We start from the raw sequence: 26,519 nt of genomic DNA, 5'->3' as shown, positions 1-26,519 counted from the left end.
TCATACTGGTAATCCCCCCCTCCCTCCCCTGTTTTCTCACTGATGTTCTTTTTATTAAGAGGGGGTTTAACATGGTTGTGGCACCCACTCAACAGGATGGAAATTAAACAATAATTGAGGACATTCAGTGTTAAGACTGACTGGGCTTGTCATCTATACCTGCTCCTGTTGTCCTTTGTTATTAGAGCTCATATAGTATGTAACATCATGGATAGATCTGGAACTCTTTCAAAATTTAAGAATAGTGGATAGAGTTTGTGGTTGTCTGGGATCAACATATGTCAGAAACAGTACTGGAAAAAAAGACAGTTCTGATATAATGATCTCAAGGGTGTAGTGGCTTCGGAGCATTCCTAAGGAGTGAAAATACAAAATTAGCGGTAAATCAAATTATCAACAAAGGTTATTCCTTAATCTGTCAGAGAGTTACACTGCTATACCAGAATGCGTTCTCATAATGGTGGCAGTTTATGGGGGCGGTCGTCCAGATTGTAATAAGAGGGAATTAAAAAGGAAAAGAGGGCGGGAGACATAATACTGTTTCATTGTTCAGTTCAACCCTCTCTTATCTCCCATCTCTGTGCATGCTGGAACTGAATTGCAGTAGACTAACTCCTGCACAGGCATAACAATTCTTACCGGGTGGCTCCAATTTGCCCTACTAAAAGGACCACAAAGATTGTATTAAACAAAATGCCAAATGAATACCATGTGATTTACTTCATAAACATTTTTATTCTTTGGGTAGATGCAGATGTGTACTCCACTTAGGTGTGTGAATGCCCAGTATGCCAGAGACTTTTGCCTAGAAGTATCTGTAGAGGGGTGGCACTTGTGCCTCATAACTGTGTCCCCTCCCCAGGCTATGTGAAGCGGCACTGCCCAACCTCCCCTCAGTTCGTTCTCACCACCCATGACTGGAGTTGGAGCTGTGTGGTTGTAGTCTCACCACCTCACATTTCGTCTTAGCCTAGCTTATTGTATGTATTTAGTGTTAGTAGTTAGAATAGTGTAAGTTGATACTTAATGTTCCCCGGTGATGCTCTCATCAGGGTTTAAACACTGTCCTTCATGTGGAGGGGTGATCCCCGACAGTGACCCCCCTCACGCATGCTTGCTTAGTCTTGGCAAAGCCCACAGTTTACAGAGCGCTATTCAATTTGTAAATCGTTTAAGCGGCAGACTCAGGAGCTTGGGAGGAGAGTGTTCTCTGGGTCGTCTTCGCAATGTGGAGCCTAAGTTCCCTCTAAGCTGCGGAGCCGTACAGCAGCCTAGTAAGCACTGCACAGGCGCTCAGGGCTGCAGTGGGGAGAGATGCCTTTCCTCCAGCTCCGGACCTGCTGCAGCCGGGGGGAGAGGTGCCCCTCCCTCGGCCCAGCCCCAGCCGGGACCTGCTGCGGCTGGGGGAGAGGCGTCTCTCTCGTGGCCCCAAACCAACCCAGGCCCTGCCCGGACCTGCTGCGGCAGAGGTGCCCCTCCCTCAGCCCCAACCCATCCCGGACCTGCTGCAACCGGGGGAGAGGTGCCTATACCGCAGCCTCAGCCCCAGACCTGCCGGGAGTAGAGGTCCCTCTGCCGCAGCCCCAGCCCTGCTGCAGGAGGGGAAAGGCACATTTGCCCCCTCAGCCCAGGTGCTGCTGCGGGGAGAGAGAGCTAGGGGCAGTCCTCTCTCCACCATAGCCCCTGGGCACCCGAAACCCCTGACCCCACCACAGAGCCTCACCCCCAGCCTGAGCCCTTAGCCCCACCCCCACCACATGAAAGTTGTTATGTGCATCAATATGGAGGTGATGTGTCACACATCCTCTCCATATTGGTTCACATAACAAAATTCATTCTGTACATGCATTGGAAAAATTAGAGGGAAGTCTGGGCATCCCTGCGATTGACCTGTTTGCAACGAGAGAAAACAGAAAGTGTCGCCTATTGTGCTACTGGGGGTGGGGCCCTCAGTCTGGTCTCCCTCTCCAACGCTTTCCATTGCAGATGTCCCCTGGGTTTTCTGTACACTTCCCTCCATTCTGATCATTCTGCAGGTCATCCTCAAGCTCAAGGCGGATTGGGTCAAGATCATCCTCATTGCTCCAGTATGGGCAAGTCAGGGCTGGTTCTTGAACTTCCTTGCTCTGTCAGCTCAGCCTCCCATACCGCTTCCTTTCCACCCTGACCTGCTCACACAGGACCACAGCCGCGCTCTCCATCCTGCAGTCAGCTCCTTGCACTTCACGGCATGGCTGCTGATTGGCTACGTGAAGAGGAAGAGCACTGCTCAGAGTCCATCCAATAAGTCCATCTCAATAGTCAGAGGTCCTTCACTAGGATGGCCTGCTTAGTGAAATGGAAGAGATTCTCTGTGTGGTCCTTGGCCAACAGACCAATCGACTGAGGCTTCCATCCAGGACATCTTGGAGTACCTGTTGCATCTTCAGAAGTTGGGCCTTATGCTCAGTACTCTGAGAGTGCATTTGGCAACAATATCAGCATTGCATCCCCCGATTCAAGGGAAGTCCTTTTTTTTTTTTTCCAGTGCCATGGTGATGAGATTTCTGAAGGGGCTCCTCCACTTATATCCTCTGGTCCGAGAACTGGTTCCCCTGTGGAACCCAAACATAGTTTTGGCAGTTCTGATGGGCCCGCCAGCTGAGCCCCCTGCATCCTGTCCACTGCTCCTTCTGTCTTAGAAAATTACATTCCTGATAGCCATCACTTTGGAAGAAGAGTGTGTGAGTTGCAGGCCGTAATGGCTGAGTTGCCTTACCTTCAGTTTTCCAAGGATAAGGAAATGCTGTGACCACACCCAAAATTTTTATCCAAGGTGGTCTCTTGGTTTCATCTAAATCAGGTGGTATATTTACGTATTTTTTTCCCCTAAGCCACACTCCTCTCTGGAAGAACAGCACCTTCATAGTCTGGATGTCAAGTGATATCTAGCCTTTTATCTAGACAGGACTAAACGGTTTTGTGCTTCGCCTTGCCTGTTCATGTCATATGTGGACCCCATGAAGGGACAAGCAGGCTGTGCATAGACTGCTTCTAGATGAATAATGAGAGCTTCGGCTATGCCTCCTCAGCGGGTACGGGCACACTCCATGAGAGCACAAGCGACGTCAATAGTGTTCCTCAGTGAAATTTCTATACTTATTTTCAGGACAGTCACGTAGTTGTCCATACATATATTTATGGACCACTTTGCTATTACTGCAGACACAGGCCCTGGAAGGGGGTCCTGTAATCCTTATTTCAGTAGACTGTGAGCCCCGCCTCTGGATTGGAGTACTGCTCATGAGTCATGTACGTGGAATATATGTCTGCATCTGCTCGAAGAAGAAGAAATGGTTACTTATTGTAACTGTTGTTCTTTGAGATGTGATGCAGACGTGTATTCCACAACGTACCCTCCATCCCCTCTGTATCGGAGTCTCCTCTCATGGGCTTTTGGAACTAAAGGCACTGCCTCTTATAGTCAGGGGAGGGGCCACAGCCATGAGGTGTGAACACCACCTGTACTGCTAGGCAAAAGTCTTCAGCTTTGGCGCGTTGGGTGCGCACACATCCAAATGGATTATATGTCTGAATCACATCTTGAAGAACCACAGTTACAGTAAGGAACTGTTTCTTACACAAACATAAAAAGGCACACACATTGTCCAATGAAGTTGATGCTGAAGACCTGATGGAAGGACTGGAATTGGGTTACTGCAGCTATGTTGCAAGGATGGTGAGGGCATTGAAAATACCTTGTTGGCAGTATCCTCATACTCATGAGTGTTCTACTCTTCCTTTTCAAAAGACAACATTTTATTCAGGGATGTATTTGAGCTTAACATATCCAAAAACTTTTTTCACACTTTTTTGGGAGGAGCCAGAATCCTTTCGATCTTCTTAACAACTTTTGACTATTAATTTTTTCTTTGGTTTAGAAGCATAGCCTGTCTTCATTATTTTAATCATTTCGCTTGTTTCTGATGAAACGTGAAAAAACATCCTGGAATGGTATTTCCTGGTGAAAATGTACACAGTGTCTAGAAATTCAGAAGAGAATATATTTAACGGGCAGTGTTGTGTATGTTTTAATCTGTGGACAGCTTTCTGTTGGAGATAACTAATAAGTGCGGCTGTTTTCCCTGCTGTTTGTGCAATAATTGCTGGGAAGCAAACTGAGTTCTATTTCTTTTTAGAAAGCATGTCAGTAAAATGGTCTGACACTTACGCTGTTTGCCAACATCATTTGCATGACCTTTAAAGATGAACACAACTACTCTGTCCATTATATACATCATTGGAGCAGAGCATTAAATAGGAAATATACAAGTCTCCATAGGAGTTAATTGGCAAGTAACAATTATGTACGTTTCCAAGAGTGTGTATTTGAGTTTCTGACTTTAAAGGGGCTCTTTTAAACCTCTTGGAGAAGGAGCCACAATTGGATCCAGCAGTCAGTGAAAAGAGGGAGCTGTGGATGTTTCATACACACAGATGCAGTTTTTTAGGTTGCAACAGACGAGTGTTTTCTGTGACAGTTCGGTAAAATCTGACCTTTGTAGCATCTGTCTATATTGCAAAATCTCTCGGGCATTAATGGAAGATGGAGAGAACTTGTCCCCTTACATCAATACAAAGCTCTGCAATAGTTTGCATTTAATAATTCAAGTATTTCTAGTGATGTGAACATTAAAACATTACCCATTAACATACACAATTTAAATTGTGTCATGTGTTGCTATTCAAACTGGAATCACTAGAGGGTGTCAAACATTTCTTAAAGAAGCATGCATCTATGCTAATGAACGTGCTTTTCAACAGAGAATAGGTGGTAGGACTTCTATCTGCCTGCTAGGTTTCCAGATGAGTGCTCTGCTTACATAATTATCTAAAATGAAGACATTAGTAACTTCCTTTAGTTACCAGTAGTTCTTCATAGTTTTACCAGTTTTATTTTAGACTTCCCATCTCATCCATTTTAAAACATGAATACTAGTGTTGTACATTAATGGCATGTAACACAAGTTTAAGCTAAAATGTTTGGGTCATCAGCATTTTTATAAAGGCTTTGTTAAAATACTATCCTTGGAAATGCATGTTTTGAAATATTTATATCTGCACAGAAAATTGCCTAACTAGAAATATTTTTTTAAATTGATTGAAAACTCTTTGGCTACCAGTGTATTGCATCAGAAAAAAAGAGCAAGTTATCTTTGAGATATTAGCAAAAGATTCAGATAATTCTTCAGTGAACAAGGAAATACAGAACTTAAGGACCAAATATATTCTGTTATGCCAGTTAAACTCAATGTAAGTTGCGCTCACTTAGTCAGTAGCCAGATTTATCCCTCCCTTCTTAACTCTTCTGACTACTCTTGCAGTATTGTGTAATGTTAGGATCAGGATGTGCTGGGATGCTTGTACACAACAGGATGAATTAAGACTGAAATGTTTGTAATTTTGCCTTTGAATTTTCATGGCTTTTATTGAGTCTTACTATAGTTGTTCTGTGTTTCAGTGAAGGGTTTGCATCTATTACAGATTTGTTTTTCTGCATCCACAGATTGTTTCTACAAAGTTCTTTATGTAAGTAAGCCCTGGTTCCACAATAGAAGCTTCACAAGTGAATTCATGCATCTGTGTGACGCCTTCAGTGGGCCTGTGCGCCAGTAAAGGGCTGAGTCCGTAAGGATCCAGTTTAAAGAACTGGGGACTGTCAACGTTCCTTCCTCACTCTGAACTCTAGGGTACAGATGTGGGGACCTGCATGAAAACCTCCTAAGCTTACTTTTACCAGCTTAGGTTAAAACTTCCCCAAGCTACAAATTATTTTACCCTTTGCCCTTGGACTTCCACTGCCACCACCAAATGTTTATCTGGGTTTATTTTTATTAGGAAAGCGTTGTTCGGGAACGTCTTTCCCCCCAAAATCCTCCCAACCCTTGCACCCCACTTCCGGGAGAAGGTTTGGTAAAAAATCTCACCAATTTGCATAGGTGAACACAGACCCAAACCCTTAGATCTTAAGAACAATGAAAAAGCATTCAGTTTCTGAAAAGAAGGATTTTAATAGAAGTAAAAAGAATCACCTCTGTAAAATCAGGATGGTAAATACCTTACAGGGTAATTAGATTCAAAACAGAGAATCCCTCTAGGCAAAACCTTAAGTTACAAAAAGACACACAGACAGGAATATTCATTCTATTCAGCACAGCTTAATTTCTCAGCCATTTAAAGAAATCCTAATCTAACGCATATCTAGCTAGATTACTTACTAAGTTCTAAGACTCCATTCCTGTTCTGTCTCCGGCAAAAGCATCATACAGACAGACACCAGACCCTTTGTTTTTCTCCCTCTTCCCAGCTTTTGAAAGTATTTTGTCTCCTCATTGGTCATTTTGGTCAGGTGCCAGCGAGGTTTGGTCAGGTGCCTAGCTTCTTAACCCTTTACAGGTGAGAGGATTTTTCCTCTGGCCAGGAGGGATTTTAAAGGTGTTTACCCTTCCCTTTATATTTACGACAGGGACACACAATACAATTGTATGATATAACTTTTTCCTGCAAACTGTCTCAAAGATTCTTTAATTATCATAAACATAATTACAGATTTATGTAATGAATACTATCAGACAGAAATATGGAGGTAAAAGAAGAGGGGAGAAAAGAGGTGAAGGGGTGGTAGGAGAGAGGGAGATGCTTTTCTTTGAAATAGACAGTACATGGGATAATGTCGGTGCAAAAAGAGACAAGGTTCTCTGAGAGCAAGCCCAAGTCATTCATGATGAATCGGGCCTTGATGCCATCTAATGGCTCCTTTCTACACCATTAAAGAGAACTTTTCATTAACGTAGCAGTATGTAGGTGTACTGTTAGTGCTTGTTACCTCTCCTACTCCTAGTGAATAAAAGCTTGTAAATAGATTTGATTTAATATCATTTTTGTTTTGTTTGCAAACAAGGGCTACCAAAAATAGCAATCAATATATTTTGCCACTCATCTTCTAGGTGGGAGGAAGGTGTATACTGAATGATCTATTCAACAGGAAAAGCACTGTGTCATGGGTGGTGTTTCGATGGGCGTGCAGTTCCATGTGATGTACAAATGCGGTAATCTGGAAACGCCCAGCTTTTACAATTTAATCACTGATTACATGCTTGCAGCTGGAGTTCATGTGAATCCTTTTTTTCATTAGGCTATGAGTAGCCACTACTGTTCTGCATTCTCAAAATGAAGTCAACATTTCAGTACAAAAACAGAACTGCTTTATCAGACATCCTCCATCTGTCCTTGGCTTTTACCACTCATCTACTCCATATGTAAAAGTTTGTTGCTTACTTTTGATGCAAACTTCCTTATTAAAAAGAGAACTGAAGACATAGTAGAAACATTTTTTTTTTAAATTATCAGGTTTTTTAAAATGTTTAGCACCATATAGTACTATAGTTCAACCAGCGTAATTTCTATGCCCATTCATGAGGGAATCTGTTATAATCCCTCTAGCAATAGCTATGTTTAAATAAGTTTATTGCTAGTGAAATTCTGATACTAGTGTGGACAGGACCTAAACCAAGTTGAAAGTCTGTTTTAAAGTGTATTAGCCTAACCTAACAAGAGCCATATGAGGGAGCATGTGGTTTTTCTACAGTAGAGGTCTTTAGAAGAAGCTGTTGTCAGCTGACTTTCTAGGCTTGTGGTGAGGACACTTGGTCCCTGTTTTTGTTCTTTCGAAGACTCCCGTTTTTTTATTCTATTTTCTGTATCAACCTCTAGAGTTTGGGCAATGTTTATAAAGCTGCTGCTTTTCTTAAATTTTAATTTGCATGGACTGCTTTGTTACTGATGGGGGGGGGGGGGAACAACACCACAAAAAGGAGTCTTAATGAAGCTTCAGTTGTGCTTTTGCACAGCAAAGGAAATCATACTTCTATTGTGTGGCAGAAATAAGTAGTTCAAAACATCTTAAATGTTCAAGGTTTTGTTATTAACAGTTAATTGTGCCAGTCACTAATTTTTGAATATTGAAACTTGGAAGCAATTTAGATTCTTAAGTGATCGGGAATTTCAGTATAAGACATTCAGACACATGGTTATCATATTATTAAGCTGTTGTTCCTCCTGCCACGTTGTATTTAGTGTCTCTAATGCTCTCATACAGATCTGCCTTTGTATGGTATTTATTAACCTCTTGCAAAACTAGCATTACTTGTCAGTATTGTGGGTCTTGAGTCTGTCAGGTTAATTCAATAATAAAATTGGGTAGTGCCCACCTATACAATGGCACTTTGTAGCACAGGGCTATGGACAATCTAATTTTCTCCAAGGAAAGCTGTTACAGATGTAAAGGGAAAATTGATATCCATGTACCTGTTAAATTCAGGCTGTAAATTTAATCTGTCTTTCATGTTAGCGTATCAAATTATGTAAATAAATGCATGCACATTTTAAGTTAGAATTTAATCCACTGATTAAACAGCTGTGTTGAATTTAATTAACTCGATTTGCTGTATTTAAAATTTGTTACAGTACAAGGGATGAGGGAGAGAAGAGCGGGAAAGGAAGGGTGATAGCTGTGAAAAAGTTATGATACTGTTTGGAACTGTAATTTCTTCCTACTTACCCATGCTCTTGTCCAACTCTAACGATTAAGCTCCAATTCCATGGGATTTAAGCATATGTTTAAATTCTTTGCTGAATCGAGACCTGTGCCTAACAAAGTTGCTTCTACATTTGAACCTTGAAAATCTCATGATGCCTACATTGCCCATTTCACCCTTCTTGTATCTTGAGTACCCCATTTTAGTAGGAACCAAGGCAATTCCCCATCTCCATCTATGGTAGCTTTATTTCTACACACTGATTACCTGATGCAACTTTTTGAAGGGTTACAACTTAAAAATTTTCCAACAATAGTTTTTTTCTTTAGATGTAAGAATTTTTTGGCTTGTTTTTTCTGATTTCTCCTTGGAAGGATGTTGGGTTATCAAGACAGCCACTGAAACTGCACCTTGCAAGATGCTGATATTGCTGGACTTGCCATAAGTTGTTTTACAGATGCTTCCACCTTCATCTTTTCTCACCACAGCTCTTGATAGTTAGGTTTGTCTCAGTTTACCTAGTTTGCTATTTTTCCTAAGGTTAAGGAGGCTGAATGTATTCAGTAGTTGTTGAGCCCTAGAGCATAACAGCAAATTTGTCATAACTTTATAAAGTTAAATGTAAATATCACTTAAACAATTATAGAATCATGCCCTCTCCTTCAACAGACAAATTTAATATAAAACCATATCATTATTACAGGGTGTGGTGATATTTACTGTGGGATTCAATGATTTAAAGTCCGCTTTAGTAGTTTTAAAACCCTTCCCATGGTTTTTAGGATTCATCTTTCCAAAGCTCTTCCTGTTTTGTTCTGGCTAGTTTAATACAGATTATATGGGCCAAGCATTTAGACCTGTCCTGCAAATCTGCTTTGTGAGGGTCATGAGATAGCTCCTGTAGTGTAGCACATCATGTATCGGTTTCTTCTGAGCCATCAGTATTTTGTTTGTTTTATGGCACAAGCAGAAAGACTGTGATAAACTTAGGATATGATGATTGCTTATGTGTAAAATATATATAGTTCCCCCCACACACTGTAAAACAAACAAATTTCCTAAACAAATTTGGATAGGTACTTTTTCATTCCATGCATGCTTTGCTAAGTTAATTTTTTCTGTTTTGTTCAAATATGACAAAATCAACTATAAGGTGTTTTTAAAAAAGTTATTCAATGAAAAACCTCTGTTTGTGGGTTCCAATTAGGACACATGGCTACCTAACATAGGCTTCATGGAATCCAACATTCATAGAATTATGCCCAAATTTATTAATACTGTATGTCACAGTTAGGATACTAGTACCACTGCTGTTAAAAGTATAAAAATGATGCAGAGTTCAAAAATCTATGTTTCTAGTTGGCCAAAGGGTTTTAAAAAATCCCAAACCTTGCTTGCAACCATTTATTGTGATCATGCACTATGTGGATTTTAGGTGTGCTTTACTCTGCCTGGAACAAATATTTCAGTAAGGAATTGGGGTTAGAATATCATTCTTTAATCAGTTACATTAATTAAGTTGTATATTCAACAATGGAAGCATGAGAGAGACTGGTTTTTACACAAGTATTATGATAAGGCTGCTTTTTTCCAGATTTGTTTCTTTGGGTTTTAGGTTTGTTGTTTTCATGCCTGATGTCTTCTGCTTCTGATTTTTTTTTTTTTCTGCTTGTTTCACACAGGCGCACCTATGTTGGCAGTATGCCTGGTCGAATAATCAATGGTTTGAAGACTGTTGGGGTTAACAATCCAGTGTTTCTATTAGATGAGGTTGACAAACTGGGAAAGAGCCTGCAAGGAGATCCTGCAGCTGCTTTGCTTGAGGTAAGATATGGGATCATCTTATTCTCACTGTCACATACTGTACATTCCAAAGATTGATTAATTTCAGATTAGCAGAATTTCTCAGGAAGAAAGTGTTAGTTTGGTGAAGGCATAGTGGGGCTTGTACTGAGTAAAAGACAGGCTGAGTTGATGGTTTTGTGTACTGCTAGTCAGTGAAGTTGATGATAATCGGATCTTTTGCAGTGTCTCATACATAGTGCAAACTCTACTGGCTGCATGTCTTCTAAAATACTTATAAGGACAGTGATCTTTGTTTAAACTTTTAGTCCTCTTGCAGACTTCACAATGGCCTTTTTACGCATGCTCAACATAGTGTTTTAAACTTTAATAAAAAGTCAGACATTTTAATTGTACCAAAATAGATTCTGTTAAGGATACTCGTACACTAGATGACATAAGTCTTTAACCACACAGATCTTTTTTAATTGATTTAAGATTATTAGCAGATGTGGTGAACCCCTGCAGACCAACCAGCATATGTGTTGGTAGTTAAATCTAGATATAACTGGATTTTTTTTTTAAGGTTTTCCCTGGGATTTAGTCTTTTTTTTAATTTTATTTTATTTTTAAGCTTTCACTGGTACAAGCTAATACTACAGCAAAGTACATGACCTAGTACAGGGAGCGTCACATAAGTACTTACACTATCATTGTTACATTTTAAATCAGTATTTTTGTAGTGAACGTCTGATTAGATACAAACACTTTGCACTTTTTTGTTAATCCAATGATCTCTGTGCTTCACTAACAGTAATGGATTAAGCCTCATCAATAGGGAGTAAACAGGAAGAAATTAGTATTAGTCCATGAGCTAAATGTTTACTTAATGGCATCACAGAGACTTAGTGGGATAAGTTTCATGACTGGAAAGTTGGTATAGAGGGGTATAGCTTGTTTAGGACAAAGGCTAAAAAGGGAGGAGGTGTTGCATTATACATCTAGAATATGTACACCTGTTCTGAAGTCCAGAAGGCAGTGAGAGGCAGACCGTTTGAAAGTTTCTGAGTAAAAGGGGTAAAAATAGGGGTGACATCATGGTAGGGGTCTACTACAGTCCACTAAATCAGGAAAGGGAGGTGGATGAGGCATTTCTAGAACAAGCAACAGAAATATCCAAAACACAAGACCTGGGAGTAATGGGGACTTCAATTACCCAGACATCTGTTGTAAAGGTAATACAGCAAAACATAACATTTCCAGTAAGTTCTTGGAATGTATTGGGGACACCGTTTTGTTTCACAAGTGGAGGAAGTAATTAGGGAGGCAGCCATTTTAGACATGATTCTGACCAACAGGGAGGAATTGGAGCCAAGCTGAAGGTGGAAGGCAGTTTGGGTGAAAGTGATCATGAAATGATAGGTTTCAGAGTGGTAGCCCAGTTAGTCTGTATCAGCAAAAAGAATGAGGAGTACTTGTGGCACCTTAGAGACTAACAAAATTATTTGAGCGTAAGCTTTCGTGAGCTAAAACCCACTTCATCAGATGCATGCAGTGGAAAATACAGTAGGAAGATATATATATATATACCGAGAACATGAAAAAATGGGGGTTGCCATACCAACTCTAACGAGGCTTATCGATTTAAGGTGGGCTATTATCAGCAGGAGCAAAAAAAAATTTGTAGTGATAATCAGGATGGCCCATTTCAAACAGTTGACAAGAAGGTGTGAGTAACAGTAGGGGGAGAATTAGCAAGGGGAAATAGTTTTACTTTGTGTAATGACTCATCCACTCCCAGTCTTTATTCAAGCCTAATTTAATGGTGTCCAGTTTGAAAATTAATTCCAGTTCTGCAGTTTCTCATTGGAGTCTGTTTTTGAAGGTTTTTTTGTTGAAGAATTTCCACTTTTAGGTCTATAGTTGAGTGTCCAGGGAGTTTGAAGTGTTCTCCGACTGGTTTTTGAATGTTATAATTCTTGACGTCTGATTTGTGTCCATTTATTCTTTTGCATAGAGACTGTCCGGTTTGGACATTGTACATGGCAGAGGGGCATTGCTGGCTCATGATGGCATATATCACATTGGTAGATGTGCAGGTGAACAAGCCTCTGATAGTGTGGCTGATGTGATTAGGTCCTATGATGGTGTCCCTTGAATAGATATGTGGACAGAGTTGGCAACGGGCTTTATTGCAAGGATCGGTTCCTGGGTTAGTGTTTTTGTTGTGTGTTTGCTTCAGGTTGGGGGGCTGTCTGTAAGTGAGGACTGGCCTGTCTCCCAAGATCTGTGAGAGTGAGGGATAGTCCTTCAGGATGGTTGTAGATCCTTGATGATTCACTGGAGAGGTTGTAGTTGGGGGCTGAAGGTGAAATGATGAATTTCTAAGGAAAGTGAGCGTTAGAATAAGAACAATAGACTTAAAAAACAGACTTAAACAAGCGCAGAGAACTGGGGGTAAGGTCCCATGGGAAGAAACTCTAAAGGAAAAAGTACTTCAGGAGGAGGGAGCTGGCAGCTTCTCAAGGAGACAATATTAAAGGAGGAACTGCAAACCATCCTGATGCAAAGAAAAGACCGGGAGAATAGTAAGAGGCCAATATGGCTCTATCAGGAGCTCTTTAGTGACCTGAATATCAAAAAGGAGTCCTACAAAACTGGAAACTTTGCAGGATCTGATTAAAGTCATCCTAGGGTACTTAAGGAACTAGCTGAAGCAATCTCAGAACCGTTAGCAATTATTGAGGTTAAGATTTTGTCACAGATATTTTTAGTAAAACTCACGGACGTGTCACAGGCAATAAGCAAAAAATCACGGAAGCCTGCAACCTGACTTTTACTAAAAATTAATGCAGGAGAGGGGTGTGCTGACTGCTGGGGGTACTGAAGTCTGAACTCCAGGGGGGCAGAGTGACTGACAGCCTGAGCCCTGCCTCCTGGGGTGGGGGTGTGGAGGAACTCCAGCTCCTGCCATTGGGGGCTGATGCAAAAGTCACAGAGGTTCATTAAAGTCACAGAATCCATGATCTCCATGACTAAATTTTGTTCTTAGCAGTTATGGAACTCCTGGAGGATGACTGAGGTCCCAGAGGACTGAAGAAGAGTAAGCATATTTTCTGTCTTTAAAAAGAAGAACAAAGAGGACCCAGGGAATTATAGTTCAGTCAGCCTAACTTTTGAAACCTGGAAAGATACTGGAATAAATTATTAAACAATTATTTTTTAAACACCAAGAGATTAATAGGAATATAAGAAATAGCCAGCATGGATGTGTAAAGAACAAATCATGCCAAATCAACCTAATTTCCTTCTCTGGTTACTGGCCTCATGGATAGGGCTATGTTTTAGTCACAGGTATTTTTAGTAAAAGTCATGGGCAGTAAACAAAAAATTATGGCCCGTGACCTGTCCATGACTTGTACTATATACCCCTGACTAAATTTTTTTTTTTGTTTTTTGTTTTTGGGCGGGGGGGCACTGCGAGTGCTCGGTGAGTGGCGGCAGTGCATCAATTTTCATTTCATCAACATGGCCCTGCAGCATGGTGGAGGCGGAGGCATGGTCAGACGGCTCTGTGTGCCAACTCTACCCTGAGCGCTGTCTCCGCAGGTCCCATTGGCTGGGAGCAAATGGGAGCTGCGGGGGCAGTGCCTTCGGGTGGAAGCAGTGCACAGAACTGCCTAGCCATGCCCCTGCATAGGAGGTGAGGGATGTTGCCGGTGGGGGCCCCAAGGTAAGCACCACCCAGAGCCCTCACCCCCTCCTGCATGCCAACCCTCCCAGCCCTGAGTCCCCTCCCACACCCAAACTCCTGCTGCGGGAGGAGGGTGTGGCTGGCCCAGGGGCTGGCTGCAGAAGTCCTTGAGGTCCTGGAAAGTCACGGAATCCATGACTTCCGTGACAAACTCAGTCTTATTCATGGAGAGGGGAAAGCAAAAGATATATCTTGATTTTTAGTAAGGCTTTTGAGACAGTCCCACATTACATTCTTATAAGCAAACTACATAAGTATGGTATAGGTGGATTTACTGTAAGGTGAGTGCACAACTAGTTGAAAGACCATACTCCGAGTAGTTATTAGTGCTTTGCTATCAAACTGGGAGGGCATATCTGGTGGTTTCCCACAGGGATCAGTCCTGGGTCTGGTACTATTGAATATTTTCATTACTGATTTGGATAATGGAGTGGAGAGTGCGTTTGTAAAATTTGTGGATGAGACCAAGCTAGTAGGAACTTTAAGCACTTTGGAGGACAGGATTAGAATTCAAAATGACCTTGACAACGTGGAGATTTGGTCTGAAATCAGCAAGGTGAAATTCAGAAAAGACAAGTGCAAAATACTTCAGTTGGGAAGGAAAAAATCAAATGCACAACTACAAAATGGGAAATAACTGGCTAGGTGGCAGTACTGCCGAAAAGGATTCGGGGTAATAGAGGATCACAAATTGAATGTCAGTCAACAATGTGATGCAGTTGTGAAAAAAGGCTAATATCATTCTGGGGTGTATTTAACAGGAGTCTTGTGTTTAAGACATGGGAGGCAATTGTCCCGCTCTACGGGGCGGTAGTGAGGCCTCGATTGGAGTACACAACCTTATCCTAGTATACTAATCAACATCCTTTCTCATCAAGATTGTACTTACTATGGCTTTGTGTGCACTATTATTAAGTGCGCAATCATTGTTCCATTTGCCTACAGAGTCGCTGCAATCATTTTTTTTAACTCATTGCTTAGCACTAGGGGATACTTTAAGCATGAAAGATACTATTTAAACCAAGTGTTATTCTATGGCAGTTGTCCCTTTAGTGCATGGCTTTCTACAAATTAAATTTGATTTTGTTTTTCCCCATTATACATGATAAAGGATACAATTTAATCATGGAGGTCGTGGATTCCATTACTTCAACAAACCTCTGTGACTTTTTCAGCTTCAGCCCCCACGGCTGCAGAAGGGGCTGGGGCTGTCAGTTCCCCCCCGCATAATTTTAGTAAAAGTCAGATTGTGGGCTTCTGTGAATTTTTGTTTATTGCCTGCAACCTGGCCATGACATTTTTATTAAAAATAACCATGGTGAAATCTTAACCTTATACATGATAAAAATGACTCCTTTTTTGAGACTGTCAACCAGTCCCTTGAGATTCAGAATGAGTGCAAGCCAGTGTTTTAGTCCTCTTTTGTGGTGTTACGTTTAGTTCAAATTAATTTGCAATCTGTGTGCCTAAAATAATTTCATATTCTCTTATTAAATAATTTTGAAAGAAGTCCAAACAATGCACGATCATTTAATTAAATAGTTCTTTAGCTATCAAGTACCCATTCCTGAAATGCATAGAAAGCCTCCAAGTATGATGAAACTACTGGCCTTACATGGCAATGAGCTTTAAAAAGTAAGAGGAGGAAATCTGTTTAAAACCTACAAATGGAAGCTACTTAGCACATTGGTAATAATCAAAACGAGCGTCTGCCTTTTCGAATACTTCTGCAATCATATCTTCAGACTTTAGGCCCAGCCCAGCTTAGTCCGGTCAATGTAAGGATGAGAGATGTCCTAGGAAAATCTAAGTATTGCAATAAGGGGTGGAAGTGGAAAATGTGCCACTTAGTAAATCCTCTTTAGTCAATACTGAAGCAGTGGCTCAGCATCTGTAATCTGGAAGTACCATCTTCTGGATGAAATATAAAAAGTATGATGATTTTCTCAAGAGTATGGGTGCTATCTCCAAAGTTGTACCTGAATTCTAATTTGGTTAATTTTATTCTACCTGTAACTTCCCCTTGCAGTCTCAGTTAGAGTATTCTTCATTTCCTATCTTAGATTACTGGGTAGTGTTTTTATACACTATTAAGCATTTTGCATATTTTACCTCTGTAATGTTGGGCAGTCCAGTCGGGCTTGAAGGAATTTGTACTTCGAGCTTACTGAGCCAGATCTTCTCATGGTGTAAATTGCCTTAGTGCCATTGGTTTGAATGATGCTGCAATACTTTACACTAGCCGAGGATCTATCCCATAGTTTGTAAAGTTTTTGGGTCTCCTATATTGAAAGATCCGAATATATCCTGACTAAATTTGTTTTAGTTCAGTGTTTAATCAGCCTTTTAGACACTGAATATAATATCAAATCTAACTGATTGTTCCACCTTGACATCCAGGTAAAATGAATAGTTTAATGAGTCTGTATTTCTTGATACAAACCCATTACAAGGTCTTAGCTATCTTTTCTTCAGCTCATTTCCCAGCTGTCTTGCTTCTCGTCACTACTTTTGCTGCCTTCTAAGGTGATTTGAACCATAACAGCATCTTTCTTTAAATGACATCAGTATTGTTACTAAGGTTACCAAAACCTGCTTGCCTCATTATTCCAAAACCTAGTTGGTACCGCTGCCTAAACATCTTGAAGCTGGTCCTCCACTTCCCCTACTGGGGAGCTCGGACCTCAAGATACGAAAAAATTTTAATCTGCTTTGGTGGTTGTACTTGTTGGCATTTCCATTTGCATTGAACAAATGTGGCTATTTTGTAGGAAAATAATGACCGCAAGTCATTAGCTGAGTGGCACATCTGTTATTCAAACCACACCTTTATGCTGACTAGCTTCCATTATTAATCTTAAATGGCATGGGAAAAAGGTCTTAATGTGTTTAGGTGTATTTTAATGGTGATAATCCTGAATGGTACCAGTACAGTTGCTAAACTCAAGAATAAATGTGTCCCACCCCACAAGTTTGGAGGCAAAGTTGGATATATTTTTGTCCTGGTGCTTCTGTGGAGTTATTGCTTAAGCGAAACAGAATGTCTTCTTACTTCCAGTTACTGTTCGTCAACAAGGGAACATTTATTCTAAATTTAGATGACCTCTGTTGAAAGCTGGGGAAAATAGAAATGGATCCAAGTGCTTGTTAGTATGCGTTTGTAGGGAAGTGAAATAAGACCAAGCATTATAGGCAGGCAATTAAACATCCATGGGACTTACCTCTGGATTTCATGGTAATAAAATATTTTGTACAGAGAAAGCTTTGTATGCATGTGAATGCTCTGTGGAAATTACCAAGATATTTTTGCTCCTCAAGTGTTGTTTTTCATAAAATGATATATTCAACCTAATTTTTTGAAAAATTCTAACCTTCCTATGTTAGATAAAGGCAAATTGTTGAAGTGCACCTTTGTTTACTTTGGAAAGTGGTTGGAATAGTGTCCAAATAAGAGTATTTTCCACCTTAGAAATATCTAGGATGGCAAAGAAAAGAGTTACGAGTCTAGGGAGAGATGTTTGCTCTTATGAAAAACTAAAATTCTATCAGATCATTCAGAATTTCATACATGTAACAGATTCTTTTTTCTGTTACAATTTCAGTTAAATGTATCCAATCATATTGTCTGGACATATTTAAAAATATGTTATTACCATTTCACATATATCAATAAATAACATATTAGCCAGCAACATAGCCCTAAAAAATGGGTTCCATAGGAGATGTGGTTAGACAAGGGATGTGAAGAAAAAGGGAAGAAGGATTGATGTGTACAATTGAATGAATTTTAAAATCCAGTAAATAAAACTTGCGGAGCGTTCCCAGAGCTTTTAACTTGCTGCATATGCCAGTAAGAATATTGTGCTTTCAAAATCCAATGGGTTTAACATTTTCAGAAATGTATGATGTATGCTTCAAAGATGTGGCCAGTTTGTGTGCACAGTTCTAAATTGTATGCAAATGCTGCTTGCATGCATAAATGAGCGTGTTGAAAGTTAGGGGATGGATTTGAGGCCCTTTTGAAAAGTTTATAGTTAAACTTTAATAAAAACTGCCAGAAAAGATCAGCTCTATTTTGTCTCAGTTAGTGAAACAAAATGATTTTGTCTGTGTGCTGTCAGTGGAAGTGTTGACAGAACAGTTTTACTAAAAAGGAACAAGACTAGGCTTTCAGCAAAAGATTAATTCTGTTTGTGGTATCTCTTGATACTTGTTTTCTTTGGAGAAAATCTGCCGAAGCTTTGTTCACATTATTTTGTATGATTATATATGTCTCCAGGCTTTAAAATATGAATGTGATAATAGGTATTCATATGTAACCAGGATGATTGAATTAATGCTCAGTGCAGTTGGCTAGCTATGATTCTTGAAGGCCTCTGTCTCAATGAGTAAAGGAGAGGATAAATGATGACAACAGGTCTCTGCTGAGGAGAGCACTTAAGTAGGAAGCGTCTGAATGATCTAATGATATAGTGGTGAACAATATCTATTGAGAGGAAATGTTCGGTGAGTCACAGCCTTGCCTTTAGGACTCAAGTATATTTTTCAAGTATACTTTTAATAATCAGACATCACCTTTTAAAAGGAATATATTAATTGCATTTTATTACATCGTCATTGTAAATTTTCAGATACTTATCCAGACCCTGTGTAGGATTTGAAATCTGGAGTTCCTTACTAATCAAACGACATCAACTGAAATAGCTCCATTTTACATCTGCTCTTAGCTGTTTTGCTTTTACAGTGAGATAAAAATGCACCTTGACTGATTCTTTGTGATCGAAAGCTTTCGATCACAAAAATTTTTTTTTTCAAAAAGTGCAAAGGATTTATTATAATGAAAGTTAATTCTGCATGTTTGTTTTTATTCAGTCAGTTTCCTGACAAGTGTACAGATTGTAATTTTTTTAAATATTACAAAACACTGTTCATAGCTATAATTCAAATGGCTAGGACAAGGGATGTATTCATGCCATAATGCGAAGGATAAATTATCTTGACAGCAGTACGCAATTGCTCAGGAATTGCATAGGTTCCATTATGTGTAACGTGAGAACTTTTCATGTCAACATACCATTGGTAATTTATCATGTGGCAAGAAAAAGCACAGTAATTTAAGAGAGAAGGATGGAATGAAGGTGGTAGACAGGTGTGGGGTAGGAAGCAGATGTGGATTATTGCCATATGTATGGACTTTTAATTTCAGAGACAATTCAAAAACGGAGGACAGCATATTCATAGTGCTGTGATCCTTGTAAATACTGTATTTGTTTAATAAATTACTCAAATGAGAGCTAAAATACTTGCAAGAATTTCAACTAACATTCTTAAGTACAAATACTAGCAACAGGAAGCCAACACTTCATTATTTAAACCTTTTAGTTTTTCTTTCACAACAGCAGTAAATTATTGTGGTTTTCCTTGTCAGAGTTACTCACTACATGGCAATGACTTATCTATACTGTATCTAATTTAAATACCGTGAGACACATTTTCACAGGAATATGTGTGCCTATTTTAAAGCGTACAGATTGGGTAGTTGAACATCTAGTTACCTGAATTGGGTAAATGAACATCACGCTACCTGAATTTGGTGTGCAAATGCCTACTCATACGTAAAAGTTGTGGGGGTTCACATGTATTTTTGCAGTCACAATATTCAGAAGAGGCTGATTTCAGGTCATCTGAATATATAAGCTCAGTATACATGATGTAGTCAAATCAATGAGCTTGCTGGCTTAGTTGTTTTTCGATCAAACCAAAATCATACATAGGATAGTAAATGAGCCTTTGGTAAGACCAAACACATGCAACTTTAGGGGTACTAAACACATTTGTAACAGAACCACATACACTACATAAACCTTTAGTACATATGGTATTGGTTAAATGGAGCCATTTTCCAGACTTTTCATGTTCATTTTGTAAACACTGGCCTTGCTCTTTCATTCTTTAAATTTTAGGAGTATTTTTGCCTGACTAAACAGCCACTGACTTAAAAATCAAACTTCTGTCTTCAAAACTATTTACCTGCTATTGTGATGAGTAACCTCCAAAGTAACTGTAACTGAAAGAGATCAGAGAAAATAGTTTATTTGTGTATTTGAAACAGTTTCATGGTTTTTCCTATAGGAGGGATGCCTACTGTTTGTGTGGATCTTTCTCACAGCAACAAGGGAAAGAAAAGCACTTTGAATAATAAAAATGTGATTATACAACAGTGTTCCCCAAACTTTTTCTATCATGTCTCCCCCTTACCTGGTCCATGCCCCCCAGAAGCCAAGGTGGGGAGGTGAGTAGGGTGGGGGGTGAGTGGGGGAGCCATGCTCCAGGGCTGGGGGAGGTGAGTGGGGCAGGATGGGGGAGGGCAAGCTGTGCTCTGTGGGTTGGGGGTGAGTGGGGCAGGACAGGGGAGGGGGAGCTGTGCTTGGGGCAGGATGGGAGAACCGGCAGTACCTCTCTTGCTGGAGCCATCCCTGAGTGGTTCTCCAGATGCTGTTGCTCTTCCTGCCCCCAAGCAGCAGAGGCCAGTTACTGTGAGTAACCGGACTTTTAGTGTCCGGTCAGCAGTGTTGACTGGACATTGCCAGGCCTCTTTCTGACCTGAATTTCAGATTGAAAACTGGGCATCTGCAATGCTAAGCTGGCACCAGGGGCTGAGGCTGGGAGGGGAGCTGCAGTTGGGGCTGGGGCCAGGGCTGGAGCAGAACTGGGAGCAGAGCGTGGCTGTCCTGGGCATGCCATGCGCCGCGCGCACCCCTTCTCCCCCCCCCGGGGTTATTTTTTAAATTCCTTTGATTTCCAGTTGAGAATGCCCTTTTAATTGTAATTAGGCCGAAATAAGGAGTGCAGCTCGTGCTTATTGTATCTTAATACTGTGCATGTTGAGAACATTGAATGTACAATAAAATATTTTCTGTAGGTACTGGTAGTCTAGAATTTCTGGACATACCAATATTAGCATGTAGAAATGAGAGCCTTAAACCAGCAAGAAGTTAATTGTCTTTTGCTCTCAAATAGTTCTCCAATTGCCCACTTGAACATAAGTGACATTCTGTTATTGCTTACTGCGCTGGTGCTAATTTTGATTAGCTGAGAATTGGTGTGGAACTTCCATTTTAATTTAGCAGTGTTGTTGTAGTAGTGTTGGTCCCAGGATATGAGACACAAGGTGGGTGAGGTGATATCTTTTATTGGATCAGCTTCTGTTAACCTGGGTTGTGGCTGTTCTGTGACCCCTCTGATGGAGGATCACACAATGCAGAGAGGAAGTTAATGCCGTTTTGAGCAGCATTAACTGATATCCATTTTCTTTTGAATCTGGGCTACCTTGCAATAGAAACATTGCTGGTAGGGCTTCTTTAACCTGCCTCTACTCCATGCTATCCTTGAGCCTTTTTTTCAAGTAACCCATGAGCTACACAGAGTTTGTGAAGAGTACTTTGGTGACAAGTATTTGGAGAAGTAAAGTATAGTAGAGTACTTTTCTTCATTATTTGCCCCTACCATTCATGTAGATCCCTTGCACTGCTTCCACAGGACTTACGTGGTTTTTGCTTCCTTCCATGCTACCAACAGAGGGGACATACAAGGTTTAGTCATTAGAATTCATGGTCATCCATCAGTATTTTCCATTTTACAAAAAAGGCCAATCCTATGGGACTCTAGTAATGGGGATATACAAGACAAGTTAGTGAATTTCTGTTAAATTAACTTCCATTGTCTATAAAATGTAATATGTTTGAAATTTCTGTGTGGAAGAATATGTAATACAAAAGCTTTATAAAGACTCTCTGAAGCAGGCATAAAATTTCTACTCTGGAGTGTTAAATTAGAAATTTTGAGGGCCTTGATATGTAAATAGGTAGCTAGCTATTACCAGCCATTTCCATGTATGCTATAAAATCTGAATTGGGGAAACATGTATTTATGGGTGCGGGGAGCCTCTCCCTTATGGAACGCCACAGGAGGGGAGAGGGCATGATCTGTGCTCTGCCACAGCCCCTGGTTAGTTTGCAAGGATCATCACAGTCTCCGAATGGCTTGAAAACAGTACAGGAAGTCTGTGCAGAGAGTAATTCTGAAATATTTTTTAAAAGAAATTCCCTGGGGAAAAACCATTATTAACCTAAAGTTAAGGTTGAAAGAATCTGTCCCTTACATCATCCAAACAACTTTGTAAGAAAAGTAAGAATTCTACTTTACAGCCCCCCAAATTTATTCAAAAAGTACAAATGTATTGTTGAGTTTATCCAAACACCCTTAACTTTACATCAGAGCACCACCTTGAGCATGATCACAAACTGAGACAATCTTACCTGGTCATCAACAAGTTCATGTCGTCAGTGACTGTAAAATATAGAAAGCCAAATTATTTTCTAGTGCAAATGGGCAAAATTCCACTGATGTCAGCATTGTTTCCCATTTATACCATCAGAGAATTTGGTCCCAATGCCTTATTCGTAAATCATCCAGCGCTGGTGCCAGACAGTGATCTTTTTTTATGGTCCATCTGATTTTAAAAATTCCTGAACAGACAAGTAGCATATTGAAAGCAGTTTTACTTAGTTATTAAACAAAATTCCACACAACTCTTTCTAAGCGAGCATATTTATTCTTAAGGTAAAAGCATTACAGAGAAAACACCTCCACTAGGGCTTTGGTTGGTGTCAGTCCTTCCAGTCTTTCCCTGTGGATTGGGGCCCTGCCCTTTGACAGAAGGTCCTGTCTGTTTGCTAGATCAGAGCAAAGGCTCTTGGTAATTTAAACCCAGGTTATTTATCCAAAAGTGCTTTTGTTGTCTGCTGGTCTCTAGGGTATCCAGTTCGAACCACTATATGCAAGTCTCTCCAAATGGTGGTGCCCCTTCAGAGGTTTTACAGCCTGAATGAATTTGTCTAATTATACGTCCCCCCGCAAACTCCCCCCCCCCCCCCCCCCGGCCGCCCATGGAATTACATACAATCCCTGGTCCACAGTGATACATTCACTTAATACAGTAAGATATAACTTAATTCAATAAGGCTTATCCAGGATATTGCAAGAAATTGCCATATCTGTCACAGGGAAGATTTATGAAACCAGTTACAAAACCAATGATTTGTGCTTTTTTTGGTAGCCCAGGGGCAAAAAAATGCAGAAAACTGGGAGGCTAATGGCAGTATGGTTACTGTATCAGGGGGGTTGCAAAATTTATGATGTCCTGGCCATAACCTGAGCACATCTTGAAACTGGTTTAAAGAGGGGGGAAAAAGTCTAAACTAAAAATTGATTGATCAGAAAATAAATTGACAAAAGTGTTATAAAAGGAAGAAGAGAAGATGGAAGGCTGACCACGTAACGAGTTGAGTTAATATTCTTTGGATGATTTTAACTTCGCATTTGTACACTTTTGAATGTGTGGAATTTTCATTTATTTAAATGTGATGTGGGAGATTAAATTTGAATTTCCAAGTTTTTTAATATTGGCATATTAGGAAAAAAACTAGAGCAGTCTCAAGCTTTTTGCCATAAGCAAATGGTATGTTCTTTAAAGCTTAATTCTAGGTTAAGACTTTTGAAATAGAGAGGATCCCACTTAACTTTCATACTATAAACTGACTGACTATTTTTGAATTAATTTTAAGTGCAAATGACAATTCCTGATACAGTGAACTTTAACTTGATAGTGAATTTCTGTAGGAAAAAAGGACTTAACTGCTGGAGTGTTCCTCTATATTTAGGCTGAGTGATAGATGTGGAGAAATCAAGACGTCTTCATTTCTTTAAAAACAATGAAAAAAGAGTCTATATTTTGTTACATTTCTTGAGGGGAGGCTTCTCTACAAGCAGAGATTTTAAGAGGAGTCTTTGTTCTGCCGGTATAAATATTTCAGACATTATAAATACTCTGAATAACAGTATGTGGAACCCTTCACTTCTTCAGAGTATAACTTGAAAGGTAATCCCTTGGCTGTGGTATTAGGTGGATTACAGTGATTTGCATAATATGTGCAGTCTCATGAGAGGAATACTAACCTGAAGACTGAAGGCAGTTCTTAATTTCTGGTGTCAGTGGCCTCACCAGAGCCTTGTTCACTGGAATGCTTGATGCTGTTGCTGGCATTGTGTAATATGAAGCCTGCAGGCAGAATCAGCATGAACTTTAAGAAAATGGTTGAGGATTATATAACCGTTTAAAAAAGGCAGGGTTGACCATACAGGAATATGAAGAGTAATGCATATAAAAGCTCTAATATAAGAGATTTTAAATAAGTTAATTTTGAAATGTTTCTAGCAACTCCAGTGGAACTGAGCTGAAGTAAATTGGATGAGTTTAGAAGGCTTTGGCAATCATAATACACAGTCTGTACTGTACAGAGTTCACCTTTCAGTAGTTTGTGGTGTTTGTCTGCTGTCAATACTCTAAATTAAACACAAGTTTTATTAAGGGATTTCTGTTGCAGTTTTTTCCCATGCAGTATAGAATCTCGTAGTAAATAACTAAAACAGATGAGCAGGATGTCAGAGATCAGGAATTACATTTAGGGCCTGGTACTGCATGCCTTACTCAGGCAAATCTGACACACATACAATGGGAAAGCATGCTTTCAGTATGAATAGCACATAGGAGATAGATAGATAAATAAAAGCATATATGTGGTAGTGTTTTGTTTTTTGAAATGAAGCAACCGCATTATTTTTGTGTTCACTCTTTTTAAGGTCTTGGATCCAGAACAAAATCATAGCTTCACCGATCACTACTTAAATGTAGCCTTTGACCTGTCCCAAGTCCTTTTTATAGCCACAGCCAACACTACTGCTACCATCCCACCAGCTCTGTTGGACAGAATGGAGGTCATTCAGGTTCCAGGTAACACTTAAGTGCTTTGACTAAAATGATTGCTTTTTCCCTTCAAAAAAATGTACTCTTGTAAGACTAGCACCACAGAAAATTAGAATCCGTTGCCAAGACTTTCTACAGCAACTAATTAATTTGATTGCCTCCATTTTTGGGTGTCCATCTTGAGACTCTGTCAGAGGTCCTGATTTTCAGTGTGGGGGATGTTCAAGGTTTCACTTTTGAAAATCTAGGCCTAAGTAGGTGACATAGTTTGTGACAGATGCAGTACTGTACAGTCTGTGAAGAACTTTAATGAATGGATTGATGTGTATCTGTCCTATCCTGCTGTCAGCTAATAGTTTCTTCACAAGAGAGAGTTTTTGCTTTGCAGCAGGAAGATTGGAGTTCTATCCATGTTGAATGGCCACTGCAGAAATCATAGTGACATCCATTAAATTCTAGCTGGCCACAGATCTGTGGATGTGTACAGCTAGATACTACATTGAAATGTGCACTGATCTACACAGAAAAAGCTCCTCCTGAGTGCCCGCTAATTCTTGTGGGGAAAGGAATCTCTTGGTGGTTTTATTTTTGTTACGTTTTACATTCTGATACTTTTTACGTGACAATACAGAGCCAATTTTCAAGAGAGTCTCAGTTTACTCTCTAAGACCTCAATCCAGCAAATTCATATGTGCATAACTTTACTCATATAAATCCCAGTAGAATTGTTTGGGTGAGTAAACTCTCACACGTGCATGTTTGCAGGATTGGGATCTGATTTTGCATCTGAAATCTTGTAGGTTTGAATGAAGATAATTCTGGTATCCAGCTGCCAAACTTGAATGTTGTAAGAGCTACTTGTAACCAAAAATCAGATATCTGATTCAGTTATGTTTGTTGTATATAACATAACATATTCCATAAACATACTGTGTAAACATAGTTACACCTGTAATTGACTGTGCCTGTGAAATTAGAGGCTTTTTTCAAAATTATGCCCTGGATGATCATAGTAAATAAATAAATGATTGTTCTCGTATTATCAGCAGAGTAACTATAGAGTATACGGACAGATGTGAAGTTTCCCCATAATATACTTCAGAAGCATTTTCTGCTTTCATTGATTGTTCATTCCATCTGGCATGGCAGAAACCAAACCTTTGGAGTCTCTCAATCCAAGGCCTGATCTAAGCAAAAATCAGCAATTTTTACAGAGTATGCTTTGGAAATTTAAAACAACTGTCTAGCTGGACAAACAATTCACCTTGACTCCTGGGATTATTTGAGTTTGAGAGTGATTTTGAATATAATTCAGTAAACTAGCTCCTTACTTTGTTAAATTTTCTCAGTTTTTCATTTAATTTAGTAAGAAGTTTGACGTCCTGGTACAGTATAGGTAAGAAGATGAATGAAATGCTTTCTTTTGAAGGATATACACAAGAAGAGAAGATAGAAATTGCACATAGACACTTAATCCCTAAACAGCTAGAACAGCATGGGTTGACTCCTCAGCAGATTCAGATTCCACAAGTAACTACTCTGGACATCATCACCAGGTAAATGTGCTGTTCGCTACTTTTAG

At 39.8% G+C, this 26,519-nt stretch overlaps 1 protein-coding gene and 1 long non-coding RNA gene across 5 annotated transcripts in view; one reads left to right on the top strand and one right to left on the bottom strand.

The window, feature by feature from the left end:
• The window catches only part of LONP2 (lon peptidase 2, peroxisomal), a 114,595-nt gene that overhangs the window by 22,451 nt on the left and 65,625 nt on the right, over positions 1-26,519 (top strand). For all 4 annotated transcript variants that reach the window (XR_012154484.2, XR_012154483.2, XM_073307718.2 and 1 more), the window contains exons 8-10: positions 10,259-10,400; positions 24,814-24,964; positions 26,367-26,493. Coding sequence is in view for 2 of the 4 variants with exons in the window: in XM_073307718.2 (XP_073163819.1) it covers positions 10,259-10,400; positions 24,814-24,964; positions 26,367-26,493 (420 nt within the window). In the remaining 2 variants the exon portion in view is untranslated. The remainder of the gene's footprint in view (positions 1-10,258; positions 10,401-24,813; positions 24,965-26,366; positions 26,494-26,519) is intronic.
• On the bottom strand, positions 20,142-24,843 carry LOC140896245 (uncharacterized). The gene is made up of 5 exons (XR_013634497.1): positions 24,130-24,843; positions 23,810-23,874; positions 22,431-22,461; positions 21,619-21,680; positions 20,142-20,179 (listed from the first exon to the last, which is right to left on the bottom strand). It is a non-coding gene; the product is annotated as an uncharacterized LOC140896245 (long non-coding RNA).

The sequence above is a fragment of the Lepidochelys kempii genome, chromosome 12 (genome assembly GCF_965140285.1).
Source record: "Lepidochelys kempii isolate rLepKem1 chromosome 12, rLepKem1.hap1, whole genome shotgun sequence".
Lineage (NCBI taxonomy): Eukaryota > Metazoa > Chordata > Testudines > Cheloniidae > Lepidochelys > Lepidochelys kempii.
This window is presented reverse-complemented; position numbering and strand designations above follow the sequence as displayed.